The sequence below is a fragment of the Grammomys surdaster genome, unplaced genomic scaffold, assembly GCF_004785775.1.
Source record: "Grammomys surdaster isolate TR1022 unplaced genomic scaffold, NIH_TR_1.0 137, whole genome shotgun sequence".
In the NCBI taxonomy this organism is placed as follows: Eukaryota; Metazoa; Chordata; class Mammalia; order Rodentia; family Muridae; genus Grammomys; species Grammomys surdaster.
The window spans coordinates 611,833-631,483 of record NW_021604595.1 but is presented as its reverse complement, the minus strand read 5'-3'; the positions used below and the strand labels follow the sequence as shown (position 1 = coordinate 631,483).

General features: G+C 36.4%; 2 protein-coding genes across 8 annotated transcripts in view; one reads left to right on the top strand and one right to left on the bottom strand.

The window, feature by feature from the left end:
- Nucleotides 1–19,651, bottom strand: part of Cenpp (centromere protein P) — a 180,082-nt gene that overhangs the window by 109,217 nt on the left and 51,214 nt on the right. The gene's annotated exons all lie outside the window — the stretch shown is intronic.
- Nucleotides 10,749–19,403, top strand: Omd (osteomodulin). 6 transcript variants are annotated; one of them, XM_028763144.1, is made up of 4 exons: nucleotides 10,962–11,099; nucleotides 15,056–15,191; nucleotides 16,950–17,903; nucleotides 18,857–19,403. In XM_028763144.1, the coding sequence occupies exons 3-4, from the start codon at nucleotides 16,964–16,966 to the stop codon at nucleotides 19,186–19,188; spliced, it is 1,272 nt and encodes a 423-aa protein (XP_028618977.1). In that variant the 5' UTR covers nucleotides 10,962–11,099; nucleotides 15,056–15,191; nucleotides 16,950–16,963; the 3' UTR covers nucleotides 19,189–19,403. The 6 variants fall into 6 exon arrangements, with proteins under 6 accessions (XP_028618976.1, XP_028618977.1, XP_028618975.1 ...); XM_028763142.1 differs by having other exon boundaries at nucleotides 15,022–15,191; XM_028763141.1 differs by having other exon boundaries at nucleotides 14,996–15,191.

Genomic DNA, 19,651 nt, shown 5'->3' with positions numbered 1-19,651 from the left:
CAAAGATTGAAACAAGTGAGTTACTACACAAAGCTATTCAAGGCGAAGGGGTAGTGATCCCCCACTGCCTGTACAGGCCATTTTCTGCCTGTACAGGCAGGCATAGCCCTGAAATAAAAAATGTTCAGTTCGAATGCAGGGATATTGTTCCCTTTGCCTTTTACTGAGAATTTATAACAGAAGCAAAGTAAATGAAAAAATATAATGAACTTCCATGTACTTATCACAGTTTTAACAATTCAACAATTCATAACTAATAATTTGTACACACCAATTCTTATTATTTTACTAAATTTGAAAGAATATTTATATATAGTATAATCCAATCATTTAAAATACATCATTCAATGGTCTTCACGATATTTTGAGTTCTGCAACTACCACTACAAATCAATGGTGGGACATTCTTATCATTTCCAACACAAACCATGTACTTATATACTACTTCCCTTATTCTCTGGCAAATTTACTTTTTTCTGTATATAGTCTTAATCTAGACATTTAATAAAGCACAATAATATGGTGAGGTTTATCCACCAGAAGTCCATTGTTTCTATTGTCAAGCAATATTTAATACAATATTTATGGATTTACTGGTTGCTGGGCAATTGTGCCGTTTCCAATTTTTTACTATTATAAAAAAATGCTGTTATGAAAACTTGAATGCAAATTTCCGAGGGGGTCCATGAAAGCATAATGTTATTGTGCACTACATAAGGATTATCCTTGCACTATTCAAATGCTGATTTCTCTGCCCCTGTCTGGTTGCAATCTCAACATGGGATTGTAATGCTTATTCTGCCTAAATGTTGTGTAAACATTGCTCCCATTTATTCTCCGTCAATAAAAGCTGGTCAGCCAATGGCTGAGCAGAAGAGACAATAAGGCTGGACTTTAGATCCTAGACAGGGGGAGGAGAGCGAGAGCAAATGTATTAACTGTGAGGAAAAGTATTCAGGAGCCACCAAGAGAGAGCCAGACCAATACTAAAATGTTTGTATCTCAGGGATTTTGGCTGGGAGGTAGTCAAATTAGCTTAGAGGAATAGAATATATTAATAATTGCTCAGGTACTATGCCATGAAGCTATTAAATAAATCTTCTAGTCTTTGTCTTACTTATTTGGGAGTTAGCTGGAATAAAGAAAAGATTATCACTTTTAAAATTAAAATAATATATGCATGTTTTCATATATCCATATTTCGAGGAGCATTTAGCACAGTGTCCTTTTGCAGAGATGCCGGACTGTCTTCCAGGTGGAGGTGCTGCTTTATGTTCCCGCACTGCTTACATACCAAGTGGGGTTAGAGTGCACTGTGAGGTAAAGTTTCAACGTCAAACCTGAGTTTGTACAGAGGCAGCATCAGGCTAGCATGAGGTGGATCCGTATCACTACATGTAGCAGCTCGTTATTTGCTGACTGCTCTGCAGGGGACACCTAGGGCCTTGCATATCTTAGGCAAGTTCTCCACCACTGATATACACATACCCATTTCCATTTCAGTGTTTCATTTTGAGCAGTATTTTGCTAAGTTGCCCAGGGCTGGTCTTGAATTCATTTTGCAGGTAAGTTTGGCTTCAAATTTAGTTTATAATAATGTTTATTATCCACTTTAGATTTGTGTTCTCCTTTGTGTTAAACTTTTTATCTGCTAAGAAATGTTAACGAGAGTAGTGTAGAAGAAGTAGATGGATAAAGCACACGTCCAAGTTGCAGTGCAGTTGTAACTATACAATTTGAGATGGGGATGGACACGACTTGAGATAGAGACCAGGCTATGCTCGTAAAGACCAACCTACTCTGTTTTCGAGAGTACATAAAGTCCACTTGAGCAAGCATCCTATGGCAACTGCCCCTTAGCAACAGCCAGGCAGGCTACAATAGCAGGGTCAAGGCACATATGGATAACCTAAGGCATCCTGCAGAGAATAGATATAACATAGCCATTCTGTTTGTCAGGTGTTTGCCTCCATGTTTCGTTCCTGTAGATTAAGCCAGAAATGGAGTTTTTAAAATATTAATTTGCTGACTCATATGGAAATTCCCCAAGCTTGCTATAACCACAATAAATACCCGAGGCTCTCATATCCGACCTACTGCTATGGTGACAGTGAAAGTCCTTGTTTGCCAGCTCATAATAAAGACCCTTATGTGTCTCCTCAGTAGTCTTTGGGGTCCCTGAGACTTATGCATAACATGCTCATATCTGTAAAAGTGTTAAACCTCAAGATTCACACCAAAATTTAGTATAGTCCTTTGAACTTGGACTTAGTCCCTCAAACCTCCTGCCTTAGCCTCCTGAGTAGCTAGAATTATAGCAACATTGTCAGCAAAATACACTCAATTTCTTTTTATTGCTGAATAGTATTCCACTGTATATACCTTAGTATATTCAAACTCTTATTTTTTCATATACTTTAAAAAGAGTACTTTCCTTGAAAGTGACTTACAAGAGTGAGAAAATACTGATATGGATCTGCTAAGCATTATCAATGTACTACTCTATCTATGGCTTTGATTTGATTTCTTACATTACATATTTATTTACTTACTTCTTATTTTATACGAATTTTTTGTCTGTATGCATGTATGTGCAGTACCTATGTGCCTGGTACAAGAAGAGTCCTGAAGAGGGCAAAGATCCCCTGGAATAACAGTTACAGACAGCTGTTGGCTGCCATGTGGGTTCTGAGACTTGAGACCAGGTGCTCTCTAGATGTGTAGCTGTTTTGTTATTTTTATTTTAAAAAAAGACATATGAATTGTATTTTTAAAACATCACTAACATACATTCATTACAAAAAGAGTTTTCTTATGAAACTTCCACACATGTTCATCATGTAATGAATGTTATCTTATGAACAAAGTTCTTACCTATAATGGTGTCCACTGACTGAAAATGAACATACAACATACCCAAACTTATAAGATGCAATGAAGGCAGTTCTAAGAGGCAAATTCACATATTAATAATTTAATGAAACACTTGAAAGCTCTAGAAAACAAACAAGCAAACAAACAAACAAAACAATAGCCAAAAATGCAAATGAGAAGAAATTATCAAACTTGGGATAAAATCAAATGATCAAAACCAACAACAAAAAAACAAAAAATAACAACAAAAAATATATATGCTAAAAATCTGTTTGCTTTACCAAATTACAAAACCTAAAAGAAATGTATGAATTTCTTGACTATCAAAGTTAAATGAAGATGAAACAAAGAATTTAAACAAACTCATAGCCTCTAGTGAAATAGAAAACAGAAATTAAAAAAATCATCCAACCAAAAAATCCCCATGGCTAGATAGATTCACTGCAGAATTTTACCAGACCTTCAGAGAACTAATACCAATATTTCTCAAATTAATGAGAAAGACAGAAACTGAAGGAATATTTTCTAATTATTTTTTGAAGCTACTATTACCCTGATTTAAAAAAAAAACAAAGAGAGACAATAACAAAAAATATAGAGAGAGCAATTTCCCCCATGAACATAGATACAAAACCTCTCAATACGATATTTGCAAACCAAATCTAAGAATACATTAAAAGGATTATCCACCATGACCAAATAGGCTTCCTCCCAGAGGATGAAGGGATTATTCAACATATGAACATTGATAAACGTAATCTACCACATAAACAGACTAAAAAAACAATAGCACATCATCATCTCATTAGATGTAGAAAGGCCTTTGGAAAAAAATCCACCCCTTTATGTTAAAAGAGTGGGAATACAAGGCACACAATTCAAAAAAAAAAGAAAAGAAAAGAAAAAAGAGCAAGTTACAGCAACCCACAGCAATCTAAATGGGAGAGAACTCAAAGAATTTCCACTAAAATCCAAAACAAGATAAGGATGTCTCCTCTATCTGTATTCAGTATAGTACTTGAAGTCTTAGCTACAGCAATTAGACAACTGAAGATCAAGGGAAACCTGAGAGGAAGAAGTAAAAGTCTTTATTTGCAGATGATATGATCTTATATATTCCTAAAAATTCCATGAAGAAACTTCTATAGATGACAAAACTTTCTGCAAAGTAACAGGATACAAAATTAGTACAGAAAATTCAGTAGCCTTTCTTTATACAAACAAAAAATAGACTGAGAACTAAACCAGGGAAACAATACTTTTCACAATAGCCTCAATAAAAAATATATGTGTGTATCCTAAGTGCCAGGATTAAAGGCATGTGCCACAGGGTCTTGCCAAGTCTCCAATCTCAAACACCATAATTATCACATTAAAAAATTAATTCCTGGGGCTGAAGAGATGGCTCAGCAGTTAAATGCACTCTTCCAGAAGTCCTAAGTTCAATTCTCAGCAACCACGTAGTGGCTCACAACCATCCGTAATGGGGTCTGATGCCCTCTTCGGGTGTGTCTGAAGAGATGGACAATGTACTCTCAAACAGTAAATAAATAAATAAATAAATAAATAAATCTTTAAAAAAATTAATTTCTTAATATTGGGCTGGTTATGGTGGCATATGCCTTTAATCCCAGCACTCAGTAGGCAAAGGTAGGCAGATCTTTGTGAGTTTGAGCCTAGCCTGCTCTACAAAGCAAGTTACAGGATAGCCAAGGCTGTTGGTTACATGGAGAAACACTGTTTGGGAAAAACAAAATTAATTAATTAATTAATTAATATAATCAAACCCAGTAGCTTCTCAAAGTTCCAACTATTTAAACTATGTGTCGATACTTAAAGTCATATTTTTTAGTCATGAGTATGTGGTGTGTGTGTGTATGCATGAGCATGCATGCACACACACAAATATACATGGAGATTCTGGATGCCTTGCTCTATCACTCTCTGTCCTATTTTCTCATTGAACCTGGAGGTAGACTAGTAATCAGCAAGGCTCAGTCCTCCTCCTGTGTCTAGCCACATGGTGATAGAGTTACAGGCAGGCAGAGGCAGATCTCTTTATGTCTGTGCTAGGGACTCACTCAAGTCAAGTCCTCATGTTCATGCAACAAGTGCCTACATCATCATCTGTTTTGTTGTTTAATTTCAATTTTAAACTGTTGACATTGGCCTTAGTCTCCTCAGCTCTGAGACTACAGGTTATGCCAACATAAATACTCAGTACTCTTTTAAACAAACAAACAAACAAAAAACCCTATGCATTTTCCATTTATCTTTCTTCCCTTCTTCAGTATTTATGTGAGAGGAGAAACCAGGCTATTTGTCCAACATATTTCTCACAGTCTATTTTTGCTAATTATATACCAGTAGCATCCTTCAACCTTCTCTTCTATCTTCTGTGTTTTCTGTCTTATGTTTCCTGTACACAAGCAGCTGAATCTGCACTGTTGAAAAATGAAGCTTTTAATAAAGGTTATTATTCAAAGGAAATGGTGTGAAGATGATGTGAGTGTCACTAGCAGCAGGGGACACTGCCCCACACTGCTGTGTCAAGAAGGAGCCCACCCTAAGGCCTCCACTCAGGCTTGGCCAGAATCTTGATTTACACTGCAGAAAAGGGTATCAGGATTGAAGCAAAGTTGGGGTTTAAGAAGGAAAATTATAACACCCACTTTCTATTTAAGAATGGAATGTGTGTGTGGGTATCATAATAGTTACATATATATGACTTCATAGTTAAAATGCATAAAAGGGCATAATTTATAATATATTTCAAAGGTTAAGCAAAATTTTAAAACAAGTATAAAATATGAGCTGGTTTATTTATTTTTATCTTAATGAATTTCCAGCTGGGCCACTTGGGAGGTATAGGCAGGAAGATAATGAATTCAGAATAATTCTTGGCTACATAGGAATTTTGACGTCAGCCTGGGCTGACAAAGCACCCCATACTTTTTTTTCTTTAAGGCATTATGCATTGTTTAGGTTTGTGAAGAAAGGAATGCTGACAGGGTCAAACTCAAAGGACATGTAAGTCTTTGGCCCCATATATGGCTTATCAACTATTTTAAGAATCTTGTCTTATATACTGCTTAGAAAAGGAATTAGTATCTCTATAAAGCAAATTTAATAGCAATTTCAATTTCAAAATTTTGTGAGTTGTACTCAAATTCTTGAATCTTAGCCAGCAAGAAATGTAAACCAATCCTTGGGGGTCCTCTTATTTTTTTCTCTCTCTCTACTCCACCCCCATTAAATATATTATATTATAGCTTAACAAATTTTTACAACTAAAAGCACCATACAATTGATATGTAGATTGAGAAGAGATCACAACTAGCACAGGAGGCTACTTTCTGGTCAGTAGCACTTCAAAGGGCTGTCTTTATTGTTTGGATATACTTTTATTGTTGAATTTTTATGGAAACATATTCACACTTAATACTATAAACACTGGATTCCAATCTCTGATTCATGGAAAAGATACTGTAGTCTAGACCCTGAGTTCTACTCACTTTCTACCTAAATTTCCGACTCATAAATAAGGCAAGATGTCACTGAATTTCTTGTATAGGAAACATAAATAATCAAAATTTAAAAGTTGTTTCAACACCAGGCCACAAGATTAAGCTTGTTGTCTAGGCTGTTTTATCTACCAAAAGGGCAGCTTCCCAGATCAGGAAGTCCCAGCCATGTTCTACTGCAAGGAGGTCCCCTAGTACCCATCCTATGATATACTCTGCTAGCCACTTAAGATACTGATACCAAAGCAAAATGTAGTAATTCTTTAATTTACTTGGAGGAAAGATGGCACTTTCATCTTCTGTAAGAGGTTAAAGATAACTATATATAGTTATTCTATTGCCAGTCAAAATTCTAGTATGCAATGGGAAAGACTCATGAGGATCCCTAACTGAGAAGCGATACATAGTTGATGACATCTAGGGAAGAGTCAGTTTGAAGGATGTGCATCCCAGTATGTTAACTACACTGCAGTAGATGGCATCACACCCAAAGCATATGGATAGAACAAATTGAAGTGGGTAGGTTACTGGAGAAGAGAGAGTGGTGGGGAAACACAAAGTTGCCAAGAGGGGTGTAAAGAGGTGGAGTGGACTTGGGGAGGTGTTACGGTAAAAAGTTTGGAGTGAATGATTCAATACATTGTATGAAATTCTCAAAGAACAACAAAAAGTGGTTTTATATAATGTAATAAGGGGGAAAAAAGGTTGGAGAAGAAAATGTGTGAATATGAGACCAGTGAAGGTCCTCCTGAGAATAAGTGGATACAGTAACAAAACGCCAAAGACCAGAAGATCTTCAGAGTTAGTATGCAAAGGACTTCCCTCCATGTCCCATTCTGGGAGTGAAGGAAGGGCAAGCACTTAGGTTAGAGGTTGCTGGGTTTTCCTAACAACTGAAGTACTTGTTACAATTTCTCAGATTCATGCTTAGGGAATTTGTCTTCCCATGTTTAGGGTATAGTGAGCTTAGACCCAAGAATTTTAACAAAAAGTTCTACTAACTCTAAAGGGGCTAGACTGTCTGGTTCAGGAGGCTCTAATTTGGAGAATTCCAAGTTTCTGCCTTATGTAAGAGAGTATGAGGCTGGGATGGGGGAACTGTTTACAGAAAAAGTAAATGTTGAAGGAAATGAAAGCTTACAGAAGAGTTTGTCTCTCAGAGTCCTGTCAGGGTGAACACAGAGTAAGTGGTGAGCCATGTTTGCCCAGGAAAATCTGATACTTAGTGTGGGGGCTAGTACTACAGCTATCCAACTGGGCCCATCTGAAAGAGCTCACTTATTAGATATTGTATTTTCTCTGCAAGCATGGTTCCAAGCCAGTGAAGTACGTGTAATTCCAGCTACTAGGGAAACTGTGGCTATAGAGCTGCTTGCACTATAGGATTTGAAACTAGTCTAGACAACATGGCAAGAGTTTTGTTTTTAAAACAAACAAAGTAAGTAGTAAGATTCCACTTATAGCACTGGAATGTGGGTCCTTCCAAGTACAACATGATGCTGGTACTGGCTATCCCTGTCTTAGTTAGGGTTTCTATTGTTGTGAAGAGACATCATGACCAAGGCAACTGTTACAAAGGCAAACATTTAATTGAGGCTGGCTTATGATTTCAGAGGTTCGGTCTATTATCATCATGGTGGGAAGCATGGCATTGTGTAGGCAGACATGGTGCTGGAGAAGGAGCCAAGACTTCTATATCTTGATCTGAAGGCAGCCAGGAGGAGACTGAGTGTCCACACTGGGCAGAGCTTGAGTACTGGGAGACCTCAAAGCTCACCCCCACAATGACATACTTTCTCTAACAAGGCCACACCTACTCCAGCAAGGGCGCAATTCCTAATAGTTAATAGTGCCACTCCCTATGGGCCAAGTATTCATACATCTGAGTCTATGGGGGCCAGACCTATTCAAACCACCACCCTTCAAGGACACCTCCTGTGTTCCTGATCTTAGCTGGTGCCATGTTAGTCCCTCCCTTCTGACACCAACTTGGCTTACTGACACATAGTATTTACTCAGTTCTAACTATCTGTTATCTAAAACAGTATTGCATCCTTCCTTGTTTGTTTGTTTTTTTAAAGCAGCTTTAGGTTCATCGCAAAACTGAGAGGAAGGTACAGATCTTCCCAGATCCCTCTCTTTGCAAAGAGCTTCTTTTCTTTCTGGTGCTTCTCAGTGTCCCAGGTGCATCTTACACTTTCCCTATCCCAGTTCTTCCAGATCAGTAATTTCCCCTATGAACAGCCCTGGTTCCTTTTCACCTAGAATGGTGTTTGAACCCAAGATATGGTTGTCAGCTCATTGCTACGAGGGTATACTTAATTACATGTCCTGGCAGCTTCAAAGCAAGGCTATGTACACATGTATTCTAACCTATGTATATACACATGTCTATAAGAAACCCATTGTGTATAGTCATTTGTATAGTCATTCACCTAAATGTGAGTTCTTACTGTTGTGTCACACTCTAATCCATCAACCACTCACATTGGTTTTCCCTTAACATTCCATTTCATCAGCGCAGTGCTTGGGTCCCACCACACACTGTAAGGTAACTTCATTGTTCGACCCCAGCTCACAGACAGCAGGAGCAGAGCTGCCTGTCTGCACTTCTCTACCTCACTTATCTTTATCCTTTACCTTGATTCCTTCTCTGCTGTACTCTGACCACTCAATAAACTTTTATTTTATTCTTATCTCCTCTATGACAATAAGATTCTTACTGCTGAGTCATCAATTTTAAACTATTTTACACAAAGTAGGTGCTTAATTTTTTTAAAAAGAGATGAACAATGAACAAATAAATGAGGAAAATTGCCTATTATATTTATTAGGGTGAACCAGGAGGCTTTCCCTAGCCAGCACTAGTATGTTGTTCAACTTTGAGATACCGTGTCTGTTTCAATAAAATCATAAATCTACCATATAACTTAGATTGTATAATCCAATTCATCTGACTTCTCTCCTCATTTGGTACAATAAAGTCACCTAAGAAATCAGTGATCAGAAACTTGCACCTATCCTAACCATACCTCCTTCATTTTCACTCACTGCCAACTCAAATGTCATATACACTTCTAACCCTAGTTTAAATTTTCTAGAAACATTTTTGTTTTGGGAACAGGGGTTCCTTGTATAGGTCTGGTTGTTGTATAGACTAGGCTGTCCTGGAACTCGGAGATCTGCTTGCCTCTACTTCCGTGTGCTGGGATTAAAGGTGTGCATCACCACTTCTGGCTTCTAGACTTTAAAAAAGATGTGCTCTAGCTATCTAGGGACATATTTTTTCACTCAATTTAGAAACAAAAACTACAGAATCACTATTTTAAGACAATCACACACAGTTAATAAAGAATTACATTTAAAAAATTAAGTGGCTGATTTTAAACTAATCTTTTAAAAGAACTATTAAAAAACAATGCTTGAGAAAAACAAACAGATTTGTCCTTCTCCTGAGTATGAAAGCCTGAGGTTTAAGAACAAAGACAGTAACAGGAAACATATGGAAAAGATCGGTAACAAAACGGAATCTTGGCCCAAGCGTGGTCTGCCACATTTCACATACCAATGTCTCAAGTAATAGACTAGATGTTTACAATATTGCCAAAGCATCGTTGAAATACTGTATACTTTTCTCAAATCTGAAACATAAAAATAAATCCTGTAAAAGTTACTTATAAATTCTAATAGAAAACACTGTTTTGAAGAACCAAATATGAACTTCTCAAGCTTGAAAGAATGTTCTTCCAAAAAACTCAATAGCTGATGCCAAGAGACACAGCTAACTCTGTTTAACTATGAAAACATTAGCAACAAAAATTTAGCCTTGCAGTAAGCAGGCTTGCTAGCTGAAACTCTTAAGGAGGGCTCACTCAGCAAATGAAGAAAGCTTCTAAGTCCATACAATAAAAGGTAGAAGTTACTGAGCAGCAGAGGCTTTTATTCAATCCCACTTAAAGACAAAGTGCACGACAAAATTATTTTGTGTACTGAGGGGAAAGGCAGGGCATTAGTGCCCATAGCTGATGGAATTCATTACTCTTTTAAAAGTTTAGTAGTCTTTATAAGTAAGAAAGTTGTGCCTTTAATCTGTGAAACCAATGCATTCTACTGCATTTTTAAAAGCAAACTAGATATGAAATGCTGTCTGTTTCCATTTCTGATTCTTAGCTTCTAAAAGAGAAGCATTGATGTGAATACAAGCCTCTGTAAACCCAGGGACTGGATACAATTTTGAATTCCACCTTAAATTGCTGAGACACTGGGCTCCAGGTCACAGTGGACTTTAATCTGAAGAATTCTTTGGCATAAAAACGAAAATAAAAACAGTAATCAGTACATGTTGTTTCATTTAGTCTTGTTTGCCCTTCATATTAGAGAAAATTCTTGCCACACCTCAAACCAAAATTAGGGAGAAAAGAAAGAAGTTACCCACATAAATCTGACCAAGAGCACAAACATCTTACTTTGAATCCACAAAATTCTGTATAATGAAAAGAAGTACAAAATTTTAATTCAACCCAAGTGTTTTCCAAGCAGATTGTATTTACTTAAATTGCTGCAGTAATTCAAAGGACAGCCCTGTCTGGACACAGAGTTACTGTGGATTTTTAAGAAACTCCGTTAAAGAATTTAGGCATTTCTGATTCAGTTAAAGGATTGCCAATTCATCAATCCCTGAAACTAAAGCAGTCTCAGCAGGTATGATGATAAAGTAATTTTCAAATCTTAAAGAATATATTCTTTCTGTTACAAAAGTGTATTGGGTTTACTAAATATTAAATCAGACTGAACTTATCATAGAAGCGCAATCTGGGGAATCGAAATCCAGCTAAAAATTACATTAAATTTTTGACTAGGCAAAATGTTCAAGCAAAAAGATCAGTAAGGTAAGTTTAAATTTCTGATTTAAAATGACTCAACAAACAATATTTGTTTAGATTCATTTTTTAAAAATAAAATTGGACAAAGGGAAAGATACTTGGATTAAAGGAATCAATCTCTCTTTAGTTTCCTGGGTTTGTTTTTCTGTTCTTAATTTTAAATAACAAAAAAATCTGCTAATGCTTTGTTGAAAATTTTTCTCCTGTGCAAATTACTGATTTAGAATGTTTGCTTTCATGTGTATCATTCCCAAGACATAAAAATTTTATCTAGTTATTAAAGGATTTTTAAGTTTAAGTTAATTAAGATTTAAATAATTGGGTATGTATGTATGCATATATGTATTATTTTAACTGAGACACAGTTTTCTAACAGCAAAAGACTAAATTTAAAGTTGTCTTAGACAAAAAATTAACACAGGCACAAATGATTTTTATATTCTGGCTTCTATGGCATACCAGTAAAATGATATCTTTAAAATAGTGAAATGCGGTGATGCTTTTATCTTTAAGTTTCCAGAACTAAGTAAATTACAACATTTTAATTTGAATTAGGACCTACATTTGTTTAAAAACATGAATGTTTTTCTTCAAGTAAGAGAAATGTTATGATAGTAATACTCTTATTATATTATATGTAAAATTCATATTAATAGATAATTTAAATTTTACTTTATTGCTTTGCTTTAATTTTTTCTTCATCTCTCATTTTTGTAGCCAACATAATATAAGTGAGAAACAACATATTATTATAGAGAAATAAGTACAAAAAGTAATTATCCAAGTTCTGTAACTTTTAATCATCTAAAGAAACCAGCTCGGTGAATGCTTTATAGAAATCAACATTAACAGAGAAAGGCATTGCTAACAAGATGTAACCTGTGACTTATTAAGTCACTCATTCTATAGATCCTTGACTACTTAGAACAAGCGCATTGCACTGAGGCTTCGTTAAAACTTAGAGATTGGGAAATGAGATGATTGACAGTGAGTTATTCTGGTGTTCCCTGAGCAGTATTACAAGGAACAGGCATAAATTTGTAGAATATGGAAACAAAGGTAACCAAACATGCTTAGCAATGACTAAGAAGACACTCATTGGGTAAAATGAAGCAAAATCACTAAAGGGAAAGAAAGTATCACAGGGGAGGAGAAGAGGACAAGTAAATGACAGGATTTCAGAGTGAAAGGTTGCTCTCCAGGGAAATCTTCCTGAAGTGTTTACAAAGACCAGAAGGAGACAACAGGATCTTTTTATCTTCGGAGTTCTTTGTTTGTTACAAGTTTTTGATCCTGAGATAAGCTGCCATGAAGTATTATCAAGATTTCCTTTTCTTCCAATAGCTCAAACTCCTGAGCTACAGACTCTAACTCTAAAATGTAAGGTTGCTGTTGATGACTGCCTACGGTCTTCACACAAGGATGGAGTTAAGGCAGAGTGGATGCTCATTCACAAGAGCCACATAACTGTAGAGCCCTCTGTGGCCTGGCTTGGGATCACAGACCAGCTCTGCTTCTTGGCTCTCAGTGCATATTTTGGGAAGGCAGCCTCTTAGAATCTAACTCTAGTGGCTGTACTGGGACTGAAACAAAGTAGCAAAAATGCTTTTAAAAATTACTATAGTAGGACTAGAGAGAGAGCTCAGTGGTTAAGAACACGCTGCTCTTCCAGAGGACCTGGGTTCAATTCCTGGTACCCACATGGCAGCCCACAAATTGTACTCCAGTTCCAGGGGCTCTGACATCCTCACACAGGCAAAATATCAATGCACATTAAGTAAATAAATCTTTAAAAAAATAAAGTCTTTTAAAAAAATTACTATAGCAAGTATAATAAAATCCTAAAAAAAATTTCAAGTAAAATGTCACCAACAAGAGAGTAAAATATGTAAGATTTTCCAAACCCATTTCTCCTAAAATGCCAAAGTCTGGTTCAAACCTGTTTATTCCATGAGGTTCAAGACTTGGCCCTGAAGCACTAATTATCCCCATTTAGTTAGGGTTCATTTTGCAGTGTTGGTCTCTTTTCTAAATGGTTTGCTCTTCACAGAGAAGGGACTCTGTTTTCATTTTCTCTTGATTTCTGTGTTCTCTGACAACTTAGCACATTGTCTCGCAGATAAAAATAATTTAAAAAACGTAACCTTAAGTAATCCAATTAAACCACTAATATTTATAAAATGCTGTACTAAGCATACAAATATAGTACTGAGCTGAGTAACAACAGCAAGGAAATGATTACCCCCAAAGCAGACTCCACTAAGAACATTGCAGGATGAAGATCATAGCACAAATATACTACTTTATTAAATCAGAAATTCATTAGCAGAGTGCAGATTCCTTAGGAATTTAGACTCCTAGGTTCTGGCTTTCTGAACTGTTATTATTTCTAGGCACTTCATATTTCTTACTTCTATAGTGTTACTTATGTCTTTACTTGGAAATAGACTTCCTTACCTCATTCATATGGAATTCTAACAGTTCTTCAAAGCACAGTTCCTAAGCTATGTCCTTCCTGAATTATATAGTAAAGAAAGAACAATTGATCCAATTATTTAGATTTGCTAGACTTAAAAAAAAAATCACATATAGCCAAGTGATGGTGTCGCACACCTTTAATCCTAGCACTAGAGAGGCAGAGGCAGGCAAATCTGTGAGTTTGAGGCCAGCCTGGTCTACAGAGTGAGTTCCAGGACAGTCAAGGCTACACAAAGAAACCCTGTCTTCAAAAACAACAACAAACCCCCACCAGTACCAGCACCACAACAACATCACTTATTGCTAAAGAGATCAAAGCATTTCAATTTGGTACTTTCCTATAGATAAGAGTAAATACAATGCATTAATGCAAATAAGTCATACTTTTTAAAAAGCAAGGTAATCATCCAAAAAGAATGGCAGGAAATGATGTTTCATGGCCTTGAGAAAAGAAAGGAGACAAAAAAAAAAAAAAAAAAAAAAAACCAAACCCAGTAGTCTTGGCAGAGGGAAAGGGGGTGGACTAAGGAAGTGCAGCCATGCCACACTTAAGGTCAGAGCCAAGAAATGAGAATGAGCCCAGTAAGCCTGGTTCTATTTTTCCTTCTTCACATTTAGCTGTGTGAGTCAGACTGTGAGTAGGGAGGAAAGTCATTTACCAGATGTAAAGAACTCAGGAAACTCAGGGAATGTGCAAAGGAGAAACGACAACAATGGTCTGCAGCATCCCAGGCAGAAGGAACTTATGACTGTAAGGAAGGATGAAGGGAGGCTGAAGGATAAATGAGAAACCAGTAGCATCAACACCACATTAGACTCCTCTGAAACTCAGGAACTACTTGTGGTTGGAGGTACTACTGAAGATATGGTCAGAGTATGGGTTGTTCAAAATTCAGAATATGACCTCTGGTAATTAGCAGGCCCAGGACGCAAGTATATAGGAAGAACTCAGACAAAAACATGGGAGAAAAAGAACAAATGGAGTTCTGTCAGAGAAATGATTAACTATTTTCTCAGATATATCAATGGTGAAAAACAGGAGTAGCATTCTAGAAGAATAAAATTATTTCATTAACACACACAGTGATGTTAGGACACTTGTTCTTTCTCTCATAAAATCCCTGACGAGAAGACTGAAGAAAAAAAGGTCTCTGGGGGAAAAAACACTTAAACATTTCCTAAATAATGCTCATTTCAACTGAATATCAGCTTTCAATTTGCTAAGAACCTTTACAGGAATATCTCATGTCATTCCAACTCAGAAGGCTGAGGCAGTAAAGACTACCTGAATTTTAGGAGGTGGAGACCATCCTAGTAGTACAGTGAGATCCTGTCTCAAAACAAAACAAACAACAGCAACAACAAACAAACAAAGTGAGAGTTTATCTTCTAAGCGAAACAGAAAGACGAAGACCAGACACAGGATAAGCAGGTAAGATAAAGAAAGGCAAGGTCGGGGGCTGGGGAAATAGCCTCAACAACAAAATCCTTACTTACCTTGCAAGTAAGAGGACCTGAGTTCTGAACTGGTGCCATAGAACTCGTGTCAAAAAATAAAACGAAACCAGATGTGGTGATTACACTTGTAATCCCAGTACCTGGGTGGCAGAGATGGACAGTCCCTATGGTTCACTGGCTAGCTGGCCAGCCCACACAGTGAGAGACTCTTGTCCAAAAAAATTAAAAGGTAGATGTGCCTGATGAATGATGCCTGAAGTTGTCTTCTAGATCTTACATGTAAATGTACACGAACGCACACAAGGCAAGGCATAACTGAACTATAATTTCGTATTATTAACATTGCAGAGGTGTCTCACTGTATGTAGTACTACTGGTCTCCAGCTCTTCCGCTCAAACGATCTGACCTCTAAGCAAGTGGAATCATAAGCGTGTGTATATGTTCAGCTACTCAATTCTTACTTCCTTAATAAAGCAAGAGGGAGAGTTGTTAAATGGAAGAAATGAAACTCAGATCCTCAGAATTCTTCTTTACAACATACTCTACCTTTCTTCAAGTTTCAGCAGAAATAACTGTTAATTATCTATAAAGCCTTCCCCTTACAATCTGACTTAGTACAACATCCTTCAGCTACACTGCACTGTGTGTCTCTCATCCTCCATTGCATTTCTAAACTCCTAGGAGACAAGGGTAGTGGCATTTTAATATCTATAATCCAAGCCTTAAGTAAAAAGTATTATTCAAAGCCAGGCATGGTAATGCTCCCTGTAGTCTAAGTACCTGGGAAGAAGAGGAAAGAGGATCTTGAGTTTAAGACCAGCCTCACTTAAATAAATAGCAAGCTTGAGACCTGGGATCTACGTGCAGAGGAAGAATGGAAGAAAAGGAAGAGGGAGAGAAGGAGAGAAAGTGAGAGTACAGAAAACAGTGAACAGAAGGAGTCAGGGAGAGAAACATGAAAATATTAACCTAAGAGAAATTGAAACTTTGCAGAATATAAATATTTCCAAGAAGACAATTTGAAGATATACATAGGCTTAGACTTTCAGTAACAGAAGTAGTAAGGAACAAGATTTTGGTTTAATAAAAGTTTAATAGGCAAAGTTCTTTAACTGTTCACATAGGTAGCAAACATCACCAATCGACAAAGGGCTGGAAAGAATGCCCAGCATTTACAGTGGAGGCACTTACTAGAGGGTGGCTGGGTAATGTCACACCAGAAACATCAGCATGTCTAGAAAAAAAGACAGCTAAAATTCTTTTTTTGTTGTTTAATATTTAATCTTTTTTTACAGTCTAGCCATTATCTCTCCCAACATGCCCTCTGACAGTTCCAGAAGATAACGACTGTATAGCGTTGTGCTTCACACATCAAATCTTAGCACGAGAGAGGCAGAGGCAGAAACTCCTGTAATTTAAGGACAGGTTGGTTTTCATAGTAAGTTCTAACCAGTAAGCAATACAAAAGGAATCTGGTCTATAAAAATTAAAAGTAAACAAATAAAAAAATAGTGACTACTTAGTAAAAAGTCCAGAACAGCACACTTCTGACTTTGTTTAATCCAACATATTATTCTAAATTTCACAGGTACTTAAACATTCAATTTTCACTGGAGCTCTGCCCATGTTTCCTGAATATTCTGCTATATATAGGCATCAACCTAATAAATTTTACTTGTCAATTTATATAAAAATTATTCTGAGTATTAACCACTTTTCTCTCTGCAATAGGACAAGAAAAGAACATGGGCTTTTTAAGTCCAATATATGTCATTTTCTTCTGTTTTGGAGTTAGAGTACACTGTCAATATGAAGCTTACCAATGGGATGAAGATTATGACCAAGAGCCAAATGAGGATTATGAGCCAGAATTCCAATTCCATCAAAATATTGAATATGGAGTTCCCTTTTATCAGAATACTTTAGGTTGTGCTAAGGAATGCTTCTGTCCAACTAACTTTCCAACATCAATGTACTGTGACAATCGGAAACTTAAGACTATCCCAAATATTCCAATGCACATTCAGCAACTCAACCTTCAGTTCAATGACATTGAGGCTGTGACTGCAAATTCATTTATCAATGCAACTCATCTTAAAGAAATTAACCTTAGCCACAACAAAATTAAATCTCAAAAGATTGATTATGGTGTGTTTGCTAAACTTTCAAATCTACAACAACTTCATCTAGAGCATAATAACTTAGAAGAATTTCCATTTCCACTTCCTAAATCTCTGGAAAGACTCCTTCTGGGTTATAATGAAATTTCCACACTTCCAACAAATGCCATGGATGGGCTGGTAAACGTGACTATGCTTGATCTCTGCTATAATCATCTTTCTGATTCGATGTTAAAAGAAAAGAACCTTTCCAAAATGGAAAAATTAATGCAGCTCAACCTATGTAATAACAGATTAGAATCAATGCCCCCCGAATTGCCTTCTTCACTTATGTATCTATCTTTAGAAAATAATTCAATTTCCTCTATACCAGACAATTATTTTGACAAACTCCCAAAACTTCATGCTTTAAGAATATCACACAACAAACTGGAAGACATTCCATATGAGATCTTTAATCTTTCCAATCTTATAGAACTCAACGTTGGACACAATAAATTGAAGCAAGCATTCTACATTCCAAGGAATTTGGAACATCTATACCTACAAAATAATGAAATAGAAAGTATGCAAAATTTCTGCTTTTTTTTTTTTTTAAAGAACAAGGGGGGATTTTTGTTTTTTTTTTTTTTTTTTCTTTTTTTTTTTTTTTTTTTTTGTGGGATGTGTATATTAAGCCAGGGTTTCTCTATGTAGCCATGGATGCCCTGGAACTTGGTATGTAGACCAGGCTTGTCCTCAAACTAATAGATATATTCATCTCCCTCTTCCTCCCTAATGCTGAGATTAAAGGCACATGTACCAACATGGCTGATGAAAGAATAGTATTTGGACTCTTTATAAAGAATGAATTGTTAATAATCTATGCTTTACATAATAATGAAAAGGGTTGCTTTGAGGTTGGCTACGGAGATGGCAAATAGTGGCCTGGGGAAAAGGAGTGTCATTAATTTTATAGTCTTTTCAACTCAACTTGATCACCTTGACTATTACTAGCAAGCAGTACTAGAGAGCATCTGAAGATCTGAAGACATATGACCCTGGGTAGTAGCAATGTATATTTTCCCTTTTATTCTTTTTTTTTTTTTTTAATATTGCTTCTACTAGGAAGCACTTATATATTACTTATACAACCAGTAAAGCCGCCGGGCAGTGGTGGTGAACACCTTTAATCCCAGCACTTGGGAGGCAGAGGCAGGTGGATTTCTGAGTTTGAGGCCAGCCTGGTCTACAGAGTGAGTTCCAGGACAGCCAGGGCTACACAGAGAAACCCTGTCTCGAAAAAACAAAAAAACAAACAAACAAAAAAACCAATCAGTAAAGCGTTCATATTTATTTTGATGCTATGAAACACAAGTTTCACTTTATTTTAATTAATATAATTAAACCTAACTCTGAAAGCAATAAAATCTAACTCCATTTATAAGTCCTATAATAAAATTATATCTCATGTAACAAAACCCAATCTGGAATTATGACTACCCTATGCAGAATAAACTTCTGACTTGTATTTTTCAGGCATTAATGTGACAATGATGTGTCCTTCTCCTGATCTACTACATCATCACCATTTAACATACCTTCGTGTGGACCAAAATAAGCTGAAAGAACCAATAAGTTCATATATCTTCTTCTGCTTCCCTCGTATACACAGTATTTATTATGGTGAGCAGAGGAGCACTAACGGTGAAACAATTCAACTGAAGACCCAAGTTTTCAGGAGCTATGAAGAGGAGGAAGAGGAAGACTACCATGACAGTCCGGACAACACTCTTGAGGGTCAAGAAGTATCAGAAGAGCACTTTAATTCTCATTACTATGAAATGCAAGAGTGGCAAGATACTATATAGGTACACATTTATGACTCCATAAAGTCTTACTAATTACAAATATAAACATAAAACTGCTCATAATAATAGATCTAGAAGTATGTGTTAGTATAAAGATAGAACATGTTGGTGAGAATGGCTTTATTTCACAGGCTTAGAGCTTACTAAAATGATGCAATCTTAATAAACATAAAATAGAATGGTAAGTAGGAATAAAAAAAAAACCTAAGCTCAAATGGCTTTGTATATTCTTTAAACTTAGAAATATTATCATGCAAAAGCATGTAAGGGCCAGCAAGATGGGTCAGCAGAAAAAGTATTTACTATCAAGCCTGATGACTTTGAGTAGAGAGACCCAACTCCTGAAGTTTGTCAAGGTTTCCTCTGGCCACATGTGTGGTGACATGCATGTTCTTGACAATGACAATGACAAATTACATAAAATCCTCTGAGTATGCCACTTCCAATGATGGACTTTTTCCTA

Bases quoted from the DNA above. Each gene is read 5' to 3' on its own strand.
- Omd (XM_028763143.1), top strand. From the start codon at position 16,964: ATGGGCTTTTTAAGTCCAATATATGTCATTTTCTTCTGTTTTGGAGTT. The intron at 17,904-18,856 runs GTATGCAAAATT...TGTATTTTTCAG, and splicing joins ACAAAATAATGAAATAGAAA to GCATTAATGTGACAATGATG.